The following is a 22,713-nucleotide window of genomic DNA, read 5'->3' as shown; positions in this document are numbered from 1 at the left end:
TTGCTTCCATATGACCAGTTTATTCATTCTTACTACTTAAAAGAAAGAAAGAAAGAAAGAAATAAAAGGGGGAGGGGCGAGAAGTGAGGAAAAAAGAAAAGCTGTGTATATAAATTGATATGGTGTTATTATCCTAATACTCATGTAGATATTAATAGCCTGCTACATTCCCTGTGTGAAAGCCATATGGCACTTGAATCAAGCAATAGTAAGCCTACATTTTCCAAGGTGTTTTCCTGTCAATTTCTTTATTGCAAAATGTTTGATTGAGGTGGGAAGGAGGGAGATTGTTCCACAAGAGCACCATATGTGCTGTGCATCTTGAATTTCCGTATATTAGATTGACTCCCATGCACAACAGTGTTCAGGAACTATGGAAAGTAATGCATTGTTTTGTGATATCTGCACTCATTCATATGGAAAAGAGGCATCTTCCTAGTAATAAAACAGTCTTTTATGAACAGAGAAACTGTGAATCTGAAGCTTTCCTGTTCAGTATAATGTGCACTGCATTCAGTGTTATTTACTGAATCTTAGTGGCTTTTCTTTGCTCAGCCACACGGTGGTAGTACAGGCAAAGACATGGACTGGAATTCAGAATTTTGTGAAGGAACTCACAGGAAGCCATGAGCAAAAAGGTGCCTGGAACAAAGGACGGGTGACTTTCATATGCAATAAAGAGATAACATAGAGCACAGCAAAGCCATCAACACGGCAGCATCAAATTCATTTCTACAGCAGCAGAGATTATCATTGGAAGTGTGTCAGAAACTTCATCTTTTGGCCAGAGATTCTTGAGCCATGGGAGACGGCTACAGAAAGGAACAAGGTCTGTATTTTTTGCTTTTCCTTTGTCTTCCTGGAGCACTGAGTATATCACTTCATTATTCTGTGCCTGAAGAAAAGAAAAGGGGGTCTTTGGTGGCTAATGTGCTGGAGGATTTGAAACTGGGAACAGGGGAGCTCTCTGCTCACAGAGCCCAGCTGGTTTCTAAGAACAGTAAGCAATATTTTCGTCTTGATTCCAAGACTGGGAATTTGTTGATAAATGATAAAATAGACCGAGAAACATTATGTGGCCAGACTGATCCTTGCTTGTTACACACTGAAATTGTGTTGCAAAATCCCTTAAAGATCTTCAGTATTGAAGTCAAGATAGAAGATGTGAATGATAATGTCCCCAAATTCTCTAAAAAGGCATTTGATCTAGAAATTCCTGAAAATGTCTCTCCAAATACACATTTCCCCTTGGAATCTGCCCGAGATGAGGACCTGGGGATAAATAACATCCAAAACTACACTCTCAGTCCCAATAAACATTTCCGGCTTGATGTTAAAAGTGAAGAGGATGGAAACAAGTATGTGGATCTTGTTCTGGAGAAGCCACTGGACAGGGAGAAGGACTCACACTATGGATTGACTCTCACAGCTGTGGATGGAGGGGAGCCACAGAGAACAGGGACAGTTCAAATAAATATTGATGTTCTTGACATCAATGACAATTCCCCACAGTTTACTCATTCTGAATATAAAGTAAGGTTAAAGGAAAACAGCCCACAGGGCACTTTGGTCTTCAGATTGGAAGCTACGGATTTGGATTTTGGTTCAAATGCACAGATCATCTACTTATTCTACAGAGTGCCTGAAGAAATATATGATCTGTTCCACCTAAATGAAAACACTGGGGAAATGACTCTTTCTGGTCAGCTTGATTATGAAAAAGAAACCAGTTACAGCATGAGCATCAGAGCAACAGATGGAGGGGGACTTTCAGGTCACTGCAAGGTCCTGGTAGAGATTGAGGATGTGAATGACAATGTCCCTGAAGTGTCCATCATATCCATCACTAGTCCTTTGGCAGAGGATTCTCCCCTGGAGACACTTGTGGCTCTCTTCACTGTCACAGACCGAGACTCTGGAGACAATGGCAGAACCATGTGCTCTGTGGAGGCAAACCTTCCTTTTATGTTAAAATCCACTATGAATAACTATTACCAGCTTGTGGTCCAAAGTCCCCTGGACAGAGAGAAGGTCTCAGAGTATAATGTCACCATCACAGCCACTGACCGAGGCTCCCCCAGGCTCAGTTCAACAAGAGTGATTAACATTGAGATCTCAGACGTCAATGACAACTCTCCAGTATTTGAAAAGTCTTCATGTGAAATGCAGATACGGGAAAACAATATTCCAGGACTGCTCATTGGCTCAGTCCATGCTACTGATCTGGACACTGAGAAGAATGCCAAGGTCACCTACTCCCTTTTGCCTGGGAAGGTCACTGATGGCCTTGTGGCCTCTTACATCTCAGTCAACTCTGAAAGCGGAAATCTGTATGCCCTCCAATCTCTGGATTATGAGCAGATCAAAGATTTCAAAATGACGGTGAGGGCTACAGATGGAGGGTCTCCTCCCCTCAGCTCAGAAGTTACTGTCCGAGTCGTAATCATAGACGAAAACGACAATGCTCCCTTCTTCCTCTACCCTCTTCAGAACAGCACATCCCCCTGCAATGAGCTGGTCCCCAAGTCGGTGGAGGCCGGCTACCTGGTCACCAAGGTGGTGGCTGTGGATGGAGATTCTGGCCAGAACTCGTGGCTTTCCTATGAGCTGCTGAAGGCCACAGACCCTGGTCTTTTCAGCATAGGAGCCCAGAATGGGGAAGTGAGAACCAGGAGAGCCCTGAGCGAGCGAGACACCAGCAAGCAGAGACTCCTGATAGTGGTCAGGGACAACGGGCTCCCTCCCCAGAGCAGCACTGCCATGCTCCATGTCCTTCCCGTGGGTGGCTTTTCGGATCCTTATATGAAGGCTGTGGAGGTCAGGAAAGAGGAGCACGAAGAAGATGGGACCTTGACCTTGTACTTGGTGATCTGCCTGGCTGCAGTCTCCTTTGTGTTCCTCGTTTGCATTGTTTCCTTTGCTGCCATCAAGATCTGCAGGAGGGATCCCAGGGAAAGTTTTATCGCTGCCCCTCCTCACTTCCCACCTGCCAGACCCGACATCCCAGAGAACGGTGGCGATTCTCAGAGCGGGTCTCTTTCCAGGAGTTACCACTACGACGTTTGCTTAACCGGTGGGTCCTTGAGCAGCGAGTTCAGATTCCTCAGGCCCCTCATTCCTGTTTTTTCTGTGGGGGAGCCAAACCTCAATGTGAACCAGACCCCTCCGTCTGCTTCCCAAGATATTCCTGACCAGGTGGGGAAAGAAGAATCAGAGGAAAAGGTGAAATAATTTCCAAGTCCACCAGTTAGTTACTTTGATATTGATATATGCTTGGTAATTAGGCATATCAGATGTTCTTGTATTTCTTTTGAAATTTATTGACAATATATTTTGACATTTTAGAGCATGCTTCAGTTTAAAAATCATTTGTTTATTTCAAGTCTGTATGAAACCTTTTTTCTCTCTTCCCTCTGTCTTCATTGCTGGTCCATCATCTCCATTTGCTATTTCCTCTCTCCTCCTCTCTTCTTCCACCCTTCCATTTCTCAGGCAGGCCACCTCTTCTCAGCCCATTGTTGAGTTCAGATTCTTTCCTTCAGCCCTCCTGCTATTTAGGTCCTCTGCTTTTGGACTTTCTGCATATTAAAACTCGCTCAGAACATCATAGCCACTGCAGATACACCAATGTGTCCCAGAATATACATACCTCCAAGGTGTGGACGACATACCTGTAACTGCAGCTGCTGAAGTACCTGCACACGGGAGCCCTGATTAGAGCAGGCTTCCCAGTTATATACATGACATTATTTAGAGGGTCTTCTTGCTGGTGGCACCCCACCTGTGGAATTGCCTAGAATCACTGAGTACCCTTTTCAGTGTTAGATTTTATTTATCCAGGCCTTTAAACCATTGGCATTTTGAGCAAACAAATCTGGGCTCTCATAGTTCTCTGATTTATAATTTGAACAGCTAATATGTTAAGGGCAAGCAAGCTGACATGTAATCTGCCATTACTGTATAATGAACAATGTGGGACAGGGGAACGTAAGAAGCAATATAGAAATCTGTCTTTTAATGAGTCAAAACTTTGGTCCATCTATCTCAGGAATGTCTGGCAGTAGCTCTCCAGGATTTCAGACAGGTATCTTTTCAGACCTACCTGAGGATGCCAGGGTTTGAACCAGGCATGCTTTGTATGCAGAGCACTTTTTTACCACTGAACAACAAGCCCTTTGATGTTAGAACCAGGTTCTGCAGTTTATAGTTGCAAAATGGTTCAACAGACCAACTTGAAACCTGGTATTGTAAAGAAGTACCTTTGAGGATGGTCCATACCAATCCTGGGATATAAATGATAAGGAATGGCTTGTTTTCAATGAGTTGTTTGTGTAATGAGGGTGGCAAATTGGCAGGTGCTGTGCATTTTCTTCCATCTACTTCACTGGGTTGCTTTTTCTGGAAAGGTTTCTCTTTTGGACTGTATCTTTTGCAAAATGGTTTGCTGACTTAGGTCAACAGGAAAGTCTAGTATGTGTTCTAATATAGTGGTAGTGAAACATATTCATAGGGTTTTTTTTATTTAAAATGCTTTTTTGGTCCAATGTTAGCCAATAGGATTACATTATGGTGTCCCCACCCTGAAAGAGATGGTCAGGTGGAGGGACATTTGTGCAGTTAGTAAGTGAGTTTCAGGTGAAGGGGATCAGTTGAAGACACTGACAGAGTGTGGCTGAGTGAGGAACAATAAAGCGATGGGGGAAGGAGATGAAAAAGTCCTATATGCTCTTAGCTATAGGAACCTAGTCAAGGCTGATTTGGGTGAATCACATCCCACCATTATCATGAGAAATGAGGAGTGGAGACATTAAGTTCTATGGCTTATACTTTGAAACTTGGCAACATATTTTTTTGTATAGTGCCTTCCTGCAAGTGCAGGACATGATTAGACATGGTTAAGATTGTGCTGTAAGACTTACTGAACAGAACACTCAGCCGTGCACAGACCCTGTAACCTGAGTTCCCACCAGACTGGTGTCAGATCAAGCACATCAGAAGTCTTTACCATTGCTTGGAAGAGGCTCTTGTGTTCCCTCCATTCTCCACACCCTCAGCACAAATTAAAGAAGCAACTTGGTCCTATCCCCTGAGCCAAGAAGCATGTGCTTGAGAACCCAGAAGTGGGGAAGAGGGTTGGTGTCTAGCCAGCATCCTTGGACCACAGCATATGATGATGACTAGGGCTGCAATCCTAACCCCACTTACCTAGGAATAAGCACCATTCAATTGAATAGTACTTTCCTCTGATTAGACTTGGTTAGGATTGTGTTGTAAAACACCCCAGAAATACGTGGTGCCTAAAAGAGATAGAAAAAGATTCTGCTAGTCACAGCAACCACCTGAGACTTAAGTAGTATTGTCTCCCATTGTATTCAGAAACCTGCAGAAATGCCGTTGAGGGTAATCAGCTGTCATACATCATAAATCAATTCCACGGGTGCATGTTGAGATGTTCAGGATGGAACTGAAGTTTGTTCTATTCCTACATGATTCTTTAAATGATATTTCATTGGAACAAATATCATTTCCTATAAACAACTTCCACACCACATGATGGATCACGAAGTATTTAGAAACTTGTTTCTCATTGTGTTCTACAAGATCTTTATTATCTTACATTATGAGATTTATTCATAAAGTATCAATATAAACATCTGTATTAAGTATATGCATTATGGCAAGTGTCCTACTGTATTTCTGCCCATGGCTGATGGGAGTGCCATGTGTTGACTGAACTCTGTGTGTGCAGATATGCCAGGTGTCACAAGGTGGGAGACCCAACTGACTGGGGATAAGATCGGACACAGAGGTTCCTCTCTGGGCCCCAGCTATAGAGAACGTTCAGCTGGGAAAGAGGGGACTAGAGAAAGAATGTCCCATGGGGAAGGGAAGCAAGAGAGAGAAAGAATAGCCTATTTTTGTGGGGGGCACTGAACTGTTTTACTAATCTGTACAACATTTTATACTAGGCTCCTACTTGTATATTTCACATTAGGAAGATGGAACCCAGTTAAATGAGTAGTAAGTAACAGGGACTCTTACTCACATGCCCATGTTTACAGGTGTATGTGAACTTTATATTGAAAAGCACATATTCATCTTCTGTGTGGAAGTGAAATGACAGAATGGCCAGGGAAACCTTAATAATACAGAAAGCTAACATGTCTGGAAGGGCATGTGTGTGGTGTATGCTTTAGAGAAAGAGGGGGAGTTGCCTGTAGGACATGACGTTCATTCTAATGAAATGCCCTTTGAAGTATATTCACCAGTCAGTCATCATGGCTGGGAACTCTCCTTCATTCCAAGCCTATCTTTCCCTTTTTAGCAGATAGACTGTTTTTATTTATTTTTACATTAATAATGTAAAAGTTGTTCCATGTGGTCTACATAGTTCTCCTGCTTCACATTTTATCCTCCCAGCAGCCTTGTGGGTACTGTAGGTTAGGCTGTGATGGGTGGTTGGGGGAACAAACATTAGGAGGTTTTAGTAGCCTAAGAAATGTAAAACATGACTTAATAATTTTGGGAGCAGGAACAAGGTTCTAAGGATTGTATTCAACTAAGTGGAACTAAAAGAGATCAATGGATGTAAAAAATAAATTTAAAAAATCATGCGCATTGATTTCATTTTGTGTACACTGTGAATGACTTAGCTGGACACAAGTCATACAGCTCATATTGTATCTGCAGGAATTCATGGAAGTAACGGTAGGGTGATAATACTATAATTTCTCACCAAATTGTCATCATCATCAAAAGGAGAAAAATATATATTTTTTTACTGTATTTCATATCTCGGGTTCTAAAGAAACTCTTAAAAAGAAAGAAAGCTGGGAATATGGGGTTTATGTTCCATTGGGGTGGCTGCTCTCTTGCATCTCCACATGGATGCTCATGTTTACCAGCTCTTATTCTGGAAAATCTTTTGTTTTTTGTAACACCATAACATAGTTCAAACACAAGGTGGTGGTATTGCACAAGATAAAAGAAGGAAATTGGGGAGCAGCAGTTGCTCTCCTGAAGAGCTGTAGCCATTAGACAAAGGAATCAGCACAGGAAAAGAGCAGATCCCTATTGCAAGCCAGTCTTCAGAAATTCCAGTAGGAATAAGCAGTGTCACTTTCAGAAGATAAATACAGCTAAGAAGAGACACGCCTTGGAATAGACAAGAGGACAATGCCTTGCATTTCAGGAGGAGAGGCTGGGAGAATGGAATTGCATCTCAAGATCAGGCAAGTTTGGTCTTTTTCCCTGTGTCTCTGTGCATGCATAGCCATGTGTGAGTCTTTCCGCTATTCAGTGGCAGAGGAGGAGAAAAGTGGGTTTCTGGTAGCGAATGTGCTGAAGGATTTGAGAGTGGATGCAAAGGAGCTGTCTGCTCGGAGAGCCCGGCTGGTTTCTAAGAGCTCCAAGCAGTATTTCCAGCTGGATCCTCATTCTGGGGATGTGACAGTAAAGGATAAAATAGATCGGGAGTCCCTATGTGGTCAGAATGAACCTTGTGTTCTACTGTCTGAAGTTGTGCTGGAAAAGCCATTGCAGCTACACAGAATTGAAGTTCAGATAGAGGACGTGAATGATAATTCCCCAAAATTCTCTAAAAATCAATTCCTTCTTGAAATTTCTGAGCAAATTCCAACAAATACCCGATTTCCTTTGGAAAAAGCTCAAGACTCAGACAAAGGAAAAAATGCTGTTCAGAACTACACCCTTAGTCCTAATGAACATTTTAGGCTGAGTTTGAAAAGTCACAGTGATGGTAGCAAATACGCAGAACTGGTATTAGAGAAACCGCTAGACCGTGAGGTGAATCCACACATTTATCTTACTCTGTCAGCTATCGATGGGGGGATCCCAAAAAGAACTGGAACAGCACAGCTTCTCATCGATATTCTGGATGCTAATGATAATGTACCTCATTTTCCACAATCTGAGTACAAAGTGAAACTAATGGAAAACAGCCCATTGGATACATTGGTTGCAAAAGTGGAAGCCACTGACAGGGATTCTGGTACCAATGCTCACATCACTTATTCCTTCAGTGAAGTTCCAGAAGATGTGTTGAGATCATTCAAGTTAAACAAACACACTGGGGAACTTACTATTGTAGGGATGACTGACTATGAAGAAATCACCAGTTATGAGATGCACATCAAAGCCACAGATGGAGGGGGGCTTTCTGCTTACTGCAAAGTAATTGTAGACATTGAAGATGAGAACGACAATGCCCCAGAGATATCAATCACTTCCATCACCAGCCCCTTACCTGAGGACTCTCCCCCAGACACAGTGGTGGCCCTCTTCAGTGTCACAGATGTGGACTCTGGAGACGGTGGCAGAACTGCCTGCACCACTGAAGTCAACCTGCCATTTGTGCTCAAACCCACGGAGAACAACTATTACCAGCTGGTGACCCAACAACCACTGGACAGAGAACAAGCCTCTGAGTATAACATCACCATCACAGCCACAGACAGAGGCTCTCCCAGACTCACTTCCACAATAATACTTCATGTTGAAGTGTCAGATGTCAATGACAACCCTCCAGTCTTTGAAAAGCCATTCTATGAAATGCAGTTAAGAGAAAACAATATTCCTGGTCTTCTGATCAATTCGGTCCATGCTGTTGATCTGGACACAGCGCAGAATGCCAAAGTGACCTACTCGCTTTTGCCTGGGAAGGTCAATGATGGCCCCACATCCTCTTACATCTCCATCAACTCTGAAACGGGGAGCCTGTATGCCATCCGGTCTCTGGATTATGAGGAAGTACAAGATTTCCAGGTGACGGTGAGGGCTGTGGATTCAGGTTCCCCTCCACTGAGCTCCGAAGTTCCCATCCGCGTTCAGGTTGTGGATGAAAATGACAATGCCCCCTTCATCCTCTACCCTCTCCAGAATGGCACTTCCCCCTCGAATGACCTGGTTCCCCGAGGGGCAGAGACTGGCTACCTGGTCACCAAGGTGGTGGCTGTGGACAGGGATTCTGCGCAGAACTCTTGGCTTTCCTACCAGCTGCTGAAGGCCACAGAGCCGGGTCTGTTCACGGTGGGGGCCCAGAATGGAGAAGTGACCACCCTGAGGCCGGTCAGCAACCGAGACAGCTTCAAGCAGAATCTGATTGTGGTGGTCCGAGACAACGGCCATCCTCCCCAGTCCACCTCTGCCACGCTCAGAATCCTGCTAGTGGACGGCTTCTCTGACCCTTATCTGAAAAGTGTGGCTCTCCCAAAGGAGGAAACAGCGGAGGAGGAAGACCCCAGCCTGACGATGTATTTGATCATCTGCTTGGCTGCCATCTCAAGCATCTTTCTCATTTCTGTAGTGGCGTTTGTTGTAATCAAGTTGCAGAAACGTGAAAAGTTCATAGGAACCTACAACTCTGGAGCCAATTTCCCGGTGGGACCTGATTCCCAGGAGAACTCTGCGGATTCTGGTGCTGGATCTCTATCCCAGGCTTACAACTATGAGGTGTGCTTAGCTGGTGGGTCTCTGAACAGCGAGTTCAGGTTTCTCAGGCCCCTGTTTCCTGTTTTCTCTGTGGAGCCTCCTAACACTCAGCTGAATCCAAGGAGTTCCAATGATTCTGAAGGTGTCCCAAGTCATGCAGGTGAAAGTCAAAACATTATCCAGGTGAGTTCAGCATTTGAATCCTTTTAGTATGGTTTAATTTCATTTTCTCTCTCTAGTTTGGTCCCCTTGTATCTGTGAGGTGGTAGCCTGAATTCAGCAGAGTGCACAAAATATGAATGTGGGTTTGAAATTCTACTTTAAAAATTCTGCTCAGTTTACCTGTGTCCTTGTATTCTGATATTGTTGTTTCTGTCCTCGCATAGAGGAATATACACTTTCATATTAATATTTTTGTGGTTTGATGTGCTATAGAATAACTTCATAACCCCTTTAAACACTCTGAATGGGAGGGGGTGTCACGCATAACCTGAGATACAGGTTGCTTTCAGATGACCAGTTTACTACTTTTTAAAAAAGAAATAAAGTGATACAAAGAGAAAAAGAGGGGAAATGAGGAAAAAGAAGAACAATCCTGTGTATAAGATTTTTTTTTACAAAAAATCAATGTAATGCACTCCCATATTGTAATCAATATATACATATTAATAGCCTGCTACATTCTCTGTGTGAAGGCCATATGGCATCAAGCAAAAGTTATCATACACTTTCCAAGGCATTTTCCTGTCACTTTCGTCATTGCAAAATGTTTGATTGAGGTGGGAGGGAGGGAGATTGTTTCACAAGAGCAGGTGCTGTGCATCTGAATTTCCCAGTATTAGATTGACACCCCCCCCCCATTCACAACAGTGTAGAAGAACTATAGAAGGTAATGCATTGTTTTGTGATATCTGCACTCATTCAAATGGAAAAGAGGCATCTTCCTAGTAATAAAACAGTCTTTTATGAACAGAGAAACTGTGAATCTGAACCTTTCCTGTTCAGTATAATGTGCACTGCATTCAGTGTTATTTACTGAATCTTAGTGGCTTTTCTTTGCTCAGCCACACGGTGGTAGTACAGGCAAAGACATGAACTGGAATTCAGAATTTTGTGAAGGAACTCACAGGAAGCCATGAACAAAAAGGTGGCTGGAACAAAGGACGGGTGACTTTCATATGCGATAAAGAGATAACATAGAGCACAGCAAAGGCATCAACACGGCAGCATCAAATTCATTTCTACAGCAGCAGAGATTATCATTGGAAGTGTGTCAGAAACTTCATCTTTTGGCCAGAGATTCTTGAGCCATGGGAGACGGCTACAGAAAGGAACAAGGTCTGTATTTTTTGCTTTTCCTTTGTCTTCCTGGAGCACTGAGTATATCACTTCATTATTCTGTGCCTGAAGAAAAGAAAAGGGGGTCTTTGGTGGCTAATGTGCTGGAGGATTTGAAACTGGGAACAGGGGAGCTCTCTGCTCGCAGAGCCCAGCTGGTTTCTAAGAACAGTAAGCAATATTTTCGTATGGATCCCCATTCTGGGAATTTGTTGATAAATGATAAAATAGACCGAGAAACATTATGTGGCCAGACTGATCCTTGCTTGTTACAGTCTGAAATTGTGTTGCAAAATCCCTTAAAGATCTTCAGTATTGAAGTCAAGATAGAAGATGTGAATGATAATGTCCCCAAATTCTCTAAAAAGGCATTTGATCTGGAAATTCCTGAAAATGTCTCTCCAAATACACATTTCCCCTTGGAATTTGCCCGAGATGAGGACCTGGGGATAAATAACATCCAAAACTACACTCTCAGTCCCAATGAACATTTCATGCTTAGCATGGAGAACAACAAAACTGGAAGAAAATATGTGGATCTTGTCCTGGAGAAACCACTGGACAGGGAGAAGGACCCACACTTTGGACTGACTCTCACAGCTGTGGATGGAGGGGAGCCTCAGAGAACAGGCATGGTTAAAATAAATATTGATGTTCTTGACATCAATGATAATTCCCCACAGTTTACTCATTCAGAATATAAAGTAAGGTTAAAGGAAAACAGCCCACGGGGTACTCTGGTCTTCAAAGTGGAAGCTACAGATTTGGATTTTGGCTCAAATTCTCAGATAACGTATTCATTCAACCATGTACCTGAAGAAATATATTATCTGTTCCACCTAAATGAAATCACTGGGGAAATCACCCTTTCTGGTCAGCTTGATTATGAAGAAGAAACTAGCTATGACATGAACATCAGGGCAACAGATGCTGGCGGTCTTTCAGGTCACTGCAAGGTCCTGGTAGATGTCGAAGACGTGAATGACAATGTCCCTGAAGTGTCCATCATATCCATCAGTAGTCCTTTGGCAGAGGATTCTCCCCTGGAGACACTTGTGGCTCTTTTCACTGTCACAGACCAAGACTCTGGAGACAATGGCAGAACCATGTGCTCTGTGGAGGTAAATATTCCTTTTGTGTTAAAACCCACTATGAATAACTATTACCAGCTTGTGGTCCAAAGTCCCTTGGACAGAGAAAAGGTCCCGGAATATAATATCACCATCACAGCTGTTGACCAGGGCTCCCCCAGGCTCACTTCAACAAGAGTTATTAATGTTCAAATCTCAGATGTCAACGACAACCCTCCAGTATTTGAAAAGTCTTCATGTGAAATGCAGATACGGGAAAACAATATTCCAGGATTGCTCATTGGCTCAGTCCATGCTGCGGATCTGGACACCGAGAAGAATGCCAAGGTCACCTACTCCCTTTTGCCTGGGAAGGTCACTGATGGCCTTGTGGCCTCTTACATCTCAGTCAGCTCTGAAAGCGGAAATCTGTATGCCCTCCGATCTCTGGATTACGAGCAGATCAAAGATTTCAAAGTGACGGTGAGGGCTACAGATGGAGGGTCTCCTTCCCTCAGCTCAGAAGTTACTGTCCGAGTCGTAATCATAGACGAAAACGACAACGCTCCCTTCTTCCTCTACCCTCTTCAGAACAGCACTTCCCCCTGCAATGAGCTGGTGCCCAAGTCGGTGGGGGCCGGCTACCTGGTCACCAAGGTGGTGGCTGTGGATGGAGATTCTGGCCAGAACTCGTGGCTTTCCTATGAGCTGCTGAAGGCCACAGACCCTGGTCTTTTCAGCATAGGAGCCCAGAATGGGGAAGTGAGAACCAGGAGAGCCCTGAGCGAGCGAGACACCAGCAAGCAGAGACTCCTGATAGTGGTCAGGGACAACGGGCTCCCTCCCCAGAGCAGCACTGCAATGCTCCATGTCGTGCCCGTGGGTGGCTTTTCGGATCCATATATGAAGGCTGTGGAGGTCAGTAAAGAGGAGCAAGAAGAAGATGGGACCTTGACCTTGTACTTGGTGATCTGCCTGGCTGCAGTCTCCTTTGTGTTCCTCGTTTGCATTGTTTCCTTTGCTGCCATCAAGATCTGCAGGAGGGATCCCAGGGAAAGTTTTATCGCTGCCCCTCCTCACTTCCCACCTGCCAGACCCGACATCCCAGAGAACGGTGGCGATTCTCAGAGCGGGTCTCTTTCCAGGAGTTACCACTACGACGTTTGCTTAACCGGTGGGTCCTTGAGCAGCGAGTTCAGATTCCTCAGGCCCCTCATTCCTGTTTTTTCTGTGGGAGACCCAAACCTCAATGTGAACCAGACCCCTCCTTCTGCTTCCCAAGATATTCCTGAACAGGCGGGGAAAGAAGAATCAGAGGAAAAGGTGAAATAATTTCCAAGTACACCAGTTAGTCACTTTGACATTGATAATTAGGCATATAAGATGTTCGTGTATTTCTTTTGAAATTTATTGACGATATATTTTGTTATTTTGGAGCATGCTTCAATTTTAAAATGATCTGTTTATTTCAAGTTCATGTGAAACTTTTTTCCTCATTTCCCTCTGTCTTCATCGCTGGTCCATCGTCTGCATTTGATGTTTCCTCTCTCCTCCTCTCTTCTTCCACCCTTCCATTTCTCAGGCAGGCCACCTCTTCCCAGCCCATTGTTGAGTTCAGATTCTTTCCTTCAGCCCTCCTGCTATTTAGGTCCTCTGCCTTTGGACTTTCTGCATATTAAAACTCGCTCAGAACATCATAGCCACTGCAGATACACCAATGTGTCCCAGAATATACATACCTCCAAGGTGTGGACGACATACCTGTAGCTGCAGCTGCTGAAGTACCTGCACACAGGAGCCCGGATTAGAGCAGGCTTCCCAGTTATATACATGGCATTACTTAGAGGGTCTTCTTGCTGGTGGCACCCCACCTGTGGAATTGCCTTCCAGGGGAGGAACTCTGAGTACCCTTTTCAGGGTTAGATGACCTTTTTATGTATCCGGGCCTTTTAAACCATCGACATTTTGAGCAAACAAATCTGGGCCCTCATAGTTTTCTGTTTTATAATTTGAACTGTTAATATGTTAAGGGCAAGTAGGCTGACTTGTAATCTGCCATTATAATAAACAATGTGGGAGAGGGTAACATAAGCAATAGAATCATAGAATCATAGAGTTGGAAGAGACCACAAGGGCCATAGAGTACAACCCCCTGCCAAGCAGGAAAAGCAGGAATATAGAAGTCTGTATTTTAATGAGTCAAACCATTGGTCCAGGTATCTTTTCAGACCTACCCGAGGATGCCAGGGTTTGAACCAGGCATGCTTTGTATGCAGAGCAGTTTTTTTACCACTGAACAACATGCCCTTTGATGTAAGAATCAGGTTCTGCAGTTTATAGTTGCAAAATGGTGCAACAGACTGAATTGAAACCTGGCATTGTAAAGAAGTACCTTTGATGATGGTCCATACCAAACCTAGGATAGAATGAGCTGGTTGTGTAATGAGGGACTTTGGTGGCAAATTGGCAGGTGCTGTGCATTCTCTTAAATCTACATCAATGGGGGGCTTTTTCTGGAAAGATTTCTCTTTTGGATTGTATCTTTTGCCCAATGGTTTGCTGACATAGGTAAATGGGAAAATCTAGTATGTGCTTTAATGGTAGTGAAACATATTCATAGTTCTTAGTTAATATGGGTTTCTTGGCCAATGTTAGCCAAGAGGATGTCCTCACCCTGAAAAAGATGGTCAAATTGAGAGACTTTTGTGCAGTTTGCAAGTGAGTTTCAGTTGAAGACACTGAGAGATTGTGGCTGAGTGAGGAACAATAAAGCGATGGGGGAAGGAGATGAAAAAGTCCTATATGCTCTTAGCTATAGGAACCTAGTCAAGGCTGATTTGGCTGAATCACATCCCACCATTATAATGAGAAATGAGGAGTGGAGACATTAAGTTCTATGGCTTTTACTTTGAAACTTGGCAACATATGTTTTGTATAGTGCCTTCCTGCAAGTGCAGGACATGATTAGACATGGTTAAGATTGTGCTGTAAGATCTACTGAACAGAACACTCAGCCGTGCACAGACCCTGTAACCTGAGTTCCCACCAGACTGATGTCAGATCAAGCACATCAGAAGTCTTTACCATTGCTTGGAAGAGACTCTTGTGTTCCCTCCACCCTCAGCACAAATTAAAGAAGCAACTTGGTCCTATCCCCTGAGCCAAGAAGCATGTGCTTGAGAACCCAGAAGTGGGGAAGAGGGTTGGTGTCTAGGCAACATCCTTGGACCACAGCATATGATGATGACTAGGGCTGCAATCCTAACCCCACTTACCTAGGAATAAGCACCATTGAATTGAATAGTACTTTCCTCTGATTAGACTTGGTTAGGATTGTGTTGTAAAACACCCCAGAAATACCTGGTGCCTAAAAGAGATAGAAAAAGATTCTGCTGGTCACAGCAACCACCTGAGACTTAAGTAGTATTGTCTCCCATTGTATTCAGAAACCTGCAAAAATGCCATTGAGGGTAATCAGCTGTCATACAGCATAAATCAATTCCACGGGTGCATGTTGAGATGTTCAGTATGGAACTGAAGTTTGTTCTATTCCTACATGATTCTTTAAATGATATTTCATTGGAACAAATATCATGTCCTATAAACAACTTCCACACCACATAATGGGTCACGAAGTATTTAGAAACTTGTCTCTCATTGTGTTCTACAAGATCTGTATTATCTTAGGTTATGAGATTTATACATAAAGTATAACTATCAATATAAACATCTGTATTAAGTATATGCATTATGGCAAGTGTCCTACTGTATTTCTACCCATGGCTGATCGGAGTGTCCTGTGTTGACTGAACTCTGTGTGTGCAGATATGCCAGGTGTCACAAGGTGGGAGACCCAACTGACTGGGGATAAGATCGGACACAGAGGTTCCTCTCTGGGCCCCAGCTATAGAGAACGTTCAGCTGGGAAAGAGGGGACTAGAGAAGGAATGTCCCATGGGGAAGGGAAGCAAGAGAGAGAAAGAATAGAGGGTTTGTGTGGGGCACTGAACTGTTTTACTAATCTGTGCAACATTTTGTACTGGGCTCCTACTTGTATATATCACATTAGGAAGAAGGAACCCAGTTAAATGAGTAGTAAGTAACAGGGACTCTTCCTCACATGCCCATGTTTACAGATGAATGTGAACTTTATATTGAACCACACATATTCATCCTCTGTGAGGAACTGAAAGGACTGAATGGCCAGGGAAACCTTAATACTGGTAATACAGAATGCTAGCATGTCTGGAAGGGCATGTGTGTGTGGCCAGTGCTGGATGAACATATAAGATAAACAAGCTATAGCTTAGGGCCCCACTCTCTTGGGGGCCCCCCAAAAAATAAAGAAAAAAACCCCTGGATGTACATTTCCAAAATATAAGATAAAAAAAACACCTACATGTAGCAACAGTGTTTTGTGTTGTGTACGCTCCTCCGATACCTATTAGGTCCAGGAATTACCATATAGCATATATTCAACACAAAAACCAGCTACAGTTTATTGTTGACAAAAGACAGCTGGACATATAAAGGGCCCGTTACCTTCAGTAGCTTAGGGCCTAAACAAACCTAAATCCAGTCCTGTGTGTGGCGTATGCTTTAGAGAAAGAGGTGCAGTTGCCTGAAGGACATGACATGAACTGCCCTTTGAAGAATCGCAGAGGTATAGACCATTTACAAACTTCATATCGAAATGTGTATATTCATGAATCAGTCATCATGGCTGGGAACTCTCCTTCATTCAAAGCTTCTCCTTCCCTTTTTGGAAGATAGGCTGTTTTTATTTATTTAGTTTTACATTAATAATGTAAAAGTTGTACAAAGTGGTCTACATAATTCTCCTGTTCCCCATTTTACCCTCCCAGCAGCCCTGTGGGTACTGTAGGTTAGGCTGTAATGGGGGGGGGGATTTGGGGAACAAACATTGGGAGGTTTCAGCAGCCTAAGAAATATAAAACATGACATAATAATTTTGGGAGCAGGAACAATGTTCCAAGGATTGCATTCAACTAAGTGGAATTGAAAGAGATCAATGCATGTTAAAAAAAAATAAAATCATGCCCATAGATTTCAGTGAATGTATACTGTGAATGCCTTAGATGGAAACAAATCATACAGCCCATATTGTGTCTCTAGCAATTCATGAAACTAAAACACTGTATGGTGGTAATACTATAATTTCTCACCAAATCATCATCATCAAAAGAAAAAAAAAGCTTTATTTCATATCTCAGGTTCTAAAAAAACTCTTAAAAAAAAGAAAGCTGGGAATATGGGGTTTATGCTCCATTGGGGTGACAGCCGTTTGCCTTGCCACATGGATGCTCATGTTTACCAGCTCTTATTCTGGAAAAACTTTTGGTTTTCATAACGCCATAACATAGTTCAAACACAAGGTGGTGGTATTGCACAAGATAAAAGAAGGAAATTGAAGAGCAGCAGTTGCTCTCCTCAAGAGCTGTAGCCATTAGACAAAGGAATCAGCACAGGAAAAACAGCAGATCCCTATTGCAAGCCAGTCTTCAGAAATTCCAGTAGGAATAAGCAGGACACAGTGTCACTTTCAGAAGAAAAATACAGTTAAGAAGAGACACGCCTTGGAACAGACAAGAGGACAATGCCTTGCATTTCAGGAGGAGAGGCTGGGAGAATGGAATTGCATCTCAAGATCAGGCAAGTTTGGTCTTTTTCCCTGTGTCTCTGTGCATGAATAGCAGTGTGTGAGTCTTTCCGCTATTCAGTGGCAGAGGAGGAGAAAAGTGGGTCTCTGGTAGCGAATGTGCTAAAAGATTTGAGAGTGGATTCAAAGGAGCTGTCTGCTCGGAGAGCCCGGCTGGTTTCTAAGAGCTCCAAGCAGTATTTCCAGCTGGATCCTCATTCTGGGGATCTGACAGTAAAGGATAAAATAGATCGGGAGTCCCTGTGTGGTCAGAATGAACCTTGTGTTCTACTGTCTGAAATTGTGCTGGAAAAGCCATTGCAGCTACACAGAATTGAAGTTCAGATAGAGGACGTGAATGATAATTCCCCCAAATTCTCTAAAAATCAATTCCTTCTTGAAATACCTGAGCAGACTCCTGTGGATATCAGATTTCCTTTGGAGAAAGCTCAAGACTCAGACAAAGGAAAAAATGCTGTTCAGAACTACACCCTTAGTCCTAATGAACATTTTAGGCTGGATGTGAAAAGTCACAGTGATGGTAGCAAATATGCAGAATTGGTGTTAGAGAAACCGCTAGACCGTGAGGTGAATCCACAGATTTATCTTACTCTGTCAGCTATCGATGGGGGGATCCCAAAAAGAACTGGAACAGCACAGCTTCTCATCGATATTCTGGATGCTAATGATAATGTACCTCATTTTCCACAATCTGAGTACAAAGTGAAACTAATGGAAAACAGCCCATTGGATACATTGGTCGCAAAAGTGGAAGCCACTGACAGGGATTCTGGTACCAATGCTCACATCACTTATTCCTTCAGTGAAGTTCCAGAAGATGTGTTGAGATCATTCAAGTTAAACAAACACACTGGGGAACTTACTATTGTAGGGATGACTGACTATGAAGAAATCACCAGTTATGAGATGCACATCAAAGCCACAGATGGAGGAGGGCTTTCAGCTTACTGCAAAGTAATTGTAGACATTGAAGATGAGAACGACAATGCCCCAGAGATATCAATCACTTCCATCACCAGTCCCTTACCTGAGGACTCTCCCCCAGACACAGTGGTGGCCCTCTTCAGTGTCACAGACGTGGACTCTGAGGACAGTGGCAGAACTGCCTGCACCACTGAAGTCAACCTGCCATTTGTGCTCAAACCCACGGAGAACAATTATTACCAGCTGGTGACCCAACAACCACTGGACAGAGAAAAAGTCAGCGAATATAACATCACCATCACAGCCACAGACAGGGGCTCTCCCAGACTCACTTCCAGAAGAATACTTCATGTGCAAATCTCAGATGTCAATGACAACCCTCCAGTGTTTGAAAAGCCATTCTATGAAATGCAGTTAAGAGAAAACAATATTCCTGGTCTTCTGATCAATTCGGTCCATGCTGTTGATCTGGACACAGCGCAGAATGCCAAAGTGACCTACTCGCTTTTGCCTGGGAAGGTCAACGATGGCCCCACATCCTCTTACATCTCCATCAACTCTGAAACGGGGAACCTGTATGCCATCCGGTCTCTGGATTATGAGGAAGTACAAGATTTCCAGGTGACGGTGAGGGCTGTGGATTCAGGTTCCCCTCCACTGAGCTCCGAAGTTCCCATCCGCGTTCAGGTCATGGATGAAAATGACAATGCCCCCTTCATCCTCTACCCTCTCCAGAATGGCACTTCCCCCTTGAATGACCTGGTTCCCCGAGGGGCAGAGACTGGCTACCTGGTCACCAAGGTGGTGGCTGTGGACAGGGATTCTGCGCAGAACTCTTGGCTTTCCTACCAGCTGCTGAAGGCCACAGAGCCGGGTCTGTTCACGGTGGGGGCCCAGAATGGAGAAGTGACCACCCTGAGGCCGGTCAGCAACCGAGACAGCTTCAAGCAGAATCTGATTGTGGTGGTCCGAGACAACGGCCATCCTCCCCAGTCCACCTCTGCCACGCTCAGAATCCTCCTAGTGGACGGCTTCTCTGACCCTTATCTGAAAAGTGTGGCTCTCCCAAAGGAGGAAACAGCGGAGGAGGAAGACCCCAGCCTGACGATGTATTTGATCATCTGCTTGGCTGCCATCTCAAGCATCTTTCTCATTTCTGTAGTGGCGTTTGTTGTAATCAAGTTGCAGAAACGTGAAAAGTTCATAGGAACCTACAACTCTGGAGCCAATTTCCCGGTGGGACCTGATTCCCAGGAGAACTCTGCGGATTCTGGTGCTGGATCTCTATCCCAGGCTTACAACTATGAGGTGTGCTTAGCTGGTGGGTCTCTGAACAGCGAGTTCAGGTTTCTCAGGCCCCTGTTTCCTGTTTTCTCTGTGGAGCCTCCTAACACTCAGTTGAATCCAAGGAGTTCCAATGATTCTGAAGGAGTCCCCAGTCATGCAGGTGAAAGTCAAAACATTATCCAGGTGAGTTCAGCATTTGAATCCTTTCAGTATGGTTTAATTTCATTTTCTCTCTCTAGTTTGGTCCCCTTGTATCTGTGAGGTGGTAGCCTGAATTCAGCTGAGTGCACAAAATATGAATGCGGGTATGAAATTCTACTTTAAAAATTCTGCTCAGTTTACCTGTGTCCTTGTATTCTGATATTGTTGTTTCTGTCCTTGCATAGAGGACTATACACTTTCATATTAATATTTTTGTGGTTTGATGTGCTATAGAATAACTTCATAACCCCTTTAAACACTCTGAATGGGAGGGGGTGTCACTCAAAGGCTGAGATACAGGTTGCTTTCAGATGACCAGTTTACTACTTTTTAAAAAAAGAAATAAAGTGATACAAAGAAAAAAAGAGGGGAATGAGGAAAAAGAAGAACAATGCTGTGTATAAGAAAAAAATACAAAAAATCAATGTAATGCACTCCCATGATGTAATCAATATATACATATTAATAGCCTGCTACATTCTCTGTGTGCAGGCCATATGGCATCAAGCAAAAGTTATTATACACTTTCCAAGGTATTTTCGTGTCATTTTCCTCACTGCAAACTGTTTGATTGAGGGCCAGGGGCGGAGATTGTTTTCACAAGAGCACCATATGTACTGTGCATCTTGAATTTCCGCGTATTAGATTGAATCCCATGCACAACAATGTAGAAGAACTATAGAAGGTAATTTTGTGATATTTGCATTCATTCATATGGAAAAGAGGCATCTTCCTAGTAATAAAACAGTCTTTTATGAACAGAGAAACTGTGAATCTGAAGCTTTCCTGTTCAGTATAATGTGCACTGCATTCAGTGTTATTTACTGAATCTTAGTGGCTTTTCTTTGCTCAGCCACACGGTGGTAGTACAGGCAAAGGCATGAACTGGAATTCAGAATTTTGTGAAGGAACTCACAGGAAGCCATGAGCAAAAAGGTGGCTGGAACAAAGGACGGGTGACTTTCATATGCGATAAAGAGATAACATAGAGCACAGCAAAGCCATCAACACGGCAGCATCAAATTCATTTCCACAGCAGCAGAGATTATCATTTTCCATTTTGGGGCTAAAAAAGCACGGACCACAATTGTTGCATACATAAATAACCTTTTCTCACACCCAGGAATTTTAGTTTGGGTTTTTCCCAACGAAAATGACACTGGTGTGTGTGTGTTAAAGTAGTTTTAAACATTTTTTTCAATTTTCAATTTCCCCATATACTTTTACCTTTTTACATGTCCACCACATGTGAAAAAGTTCCCTCCGTTTCTTTACACTTCCAACATTTATCTGATTCTGTTTTATAAATCTTAGCCAACCTACTCTGAGTTAAGTACCAACTATTAATGATTTTCAAATAATTATCTTTCAATTAATAACCTTTTCTCCCTCTAGTTTGGTCCCCCTATATCTGTGAGGTGCAAGCCTGAATTCAGCTGAGTGCAGGAAATCTGAATGTGAATTTGAAATTCTTCCCATATTTTTCCTGTTCAGTTTACCTGTGTCGTATTATGATATTGTTCTTTCTGCCCTTGCATAGAGGGATATAAACTTTCATATTTATAGTTTTGTGGTTTGATGTGTTATAGAATAACTTCATAACCTCTTTAAACTCTTGGCATGGGAGGGGGGTGTCATGCAAAAGCTGAGATGCAGGTTGCTTCCATATGACCAGTTTATTGATCATTCATTCTTACTACTTAAAAGAAAGAAGGAAAGAAAGTTTTAAAGGGGGAGGGGGGAGAAGTGAGGAAAAAAGAACACAGCTGTGTATATAAATTGATATGGTGTTATTATCCTAATACTTATGTAGATATTAATAGCCTGCTACATTCCCTGTGTGAAAGCCATATGGCACTTGAATGAAGCAATAGTAACCCTACATTTTCCAAGGTGTTTTCCTGTCAATTTCTTTATTGCAAAATGTTTGATTGAGGTGGGAGGGAGGGAGATTGTTCCACAAGAGCACCATATGTGCTGTGCAACTTGAATTTTCGCATGTTAGATTGAATCCCATGCACAACAGTGTAGAAGAACTATAGAAGGTAATGCATTGTTTTGTGATATTTGCATTCATTCATATGGAAAAGAGGCATCTTCCTAGTAATAAAACAGTCTTTTATGAACAAAGAAACTGTGAATCTGAACCTTTCCTGTTCAGTGTAATGTGCTCTGCATTCAGTGTTATTTACTGAATCTTGATGGCTTTTCTTTGCTCAGCCACACGGTGGTAGTACAGGCAAAGACATGAACTGGAATTCAGAATTTTGTGAAGGAACTCACAGGAAGCCATGAGCAAAAAGGTGGCTGGAACAAAGGACGGGTGACTTTCATATGCAATAAAGAGATAACATAGAGCACAGCAAAGCCATCAACACGGCAGCATCAAATTCATTTCCACAGCAGCAGAGATTATCATTGGATGACTCTCAGAAACTTCATCTTTTGGCCAGAGATTCTTGAGTCATGGGAGACGGCTACAGAAAGGAACAAGGTCTGTATTTTTTGCTTTTTCTTTGTCTTCCTGGATCACTGAGTATTTCACTTCATTATTCTGTGCCTGAAGAAAAGAAAAGGGGGTCTTTAGTGGCTAATGTGCTGGAGGATTTGAAACTGGGAACAGGGGAGCTCTCTGCTCGCAGAGCCCAGCTGGTTTCCAAGAACAGTAAGCAATATTTTCGTTTTGATAGCAAAACTGGGAATTTGTTGATAAATGATAAAATAGACCGAGAAACATTATGTGGCCAGACTGATCCTTGCTTA

The 22,713-nt window shown here is 43.1% G+C and overlaps 4 protein-coding genes across 4 annotated transcripts in view; all 4 read left to right on the top strand.

The window, feature by feature from the left end:
* The window catches only part of LOC310713858 (uncharacterized protein), a 74,676-nt gene that overhangs the window by 19,094 nt on the left and 32,869 nt on the right, over positions 1-22,713 (top strand). The window lies entirely within an intron of this gene.
* On the top strand, positions 802-3,231 carry LOC310714142 (protocadherin beta-16-like; the record flags this gene model as incomplete). Its single annotated transcript, XM_083519205.1, has 1 exon — positions 802-3,231. One exon carries the CDS (start codon positions 802-804, stop codon positions 3,229-3,231), a length of 2,430 nt encoding a protein of 809 aa, XP_083375331.1.
* On the top strand, positions 7,106-10,589 carry LOC310713827 (protocadherin beta-16-like; the record flags this gene model as incomplete). Its single annotated transcript, XM_083518393.1, has 2 exons — positions 7,106-9,633; positions 10,515-10,589. The coding sequence occupies exons 1-2, from the start codon at positions 7,177-7,179 to the stop codon at positions 10,587-10,589; spliced, it is 2,532 nt and encodes an 843-aa protein (XP_083374519.1). The 5' UTR covers positions 7,106-7,176.
* On the top strand, positions 10,362-16,886 carry LOC310714143 (protocadherin beta-16-like). The gene is made up of 2 exons (XM_083519206.1): positions 10,362-16,115; positions 16,438-16,886. The coding sequence occupies exon 1, from the start codon at positions 10,761-10,763 to the stop codon at positions 13,188-13,190; it is 2,430 nt and encodes an 809-aa protein (XP_083375332.1). The 5' UTR covers positions 10,362-10,760; the 3' UTR covers positions 13,191-16,115; positions 16,438-16,886.

Source organism: Podarcis liolepis (genome assembly GCF_965112155.1).
Source record: "Podarcis liolepis genome assembly, chromosome: 8".
Classification (NCBI taxonomy): Eukaryota; Metazoa; Chordata; class Lepidosauria; order Squamata; family Lacertidae; genus Podarcis; species Podarcis liolepis.
Note: the sequence above shows the minus strand (reverse complement) of the source record. Positions and strands in the feature narration are given on the sequence as shown.

Excerpts from the sequence above, each read along its gene's own strand:
- LOC310714143 (XM_083519206.1), top strand. The coding sequence starts at position 10,761 with ATGGGAGACGGCTACAGAAAGGAACAAGGTCTGTATTTTTTGCTTTTC.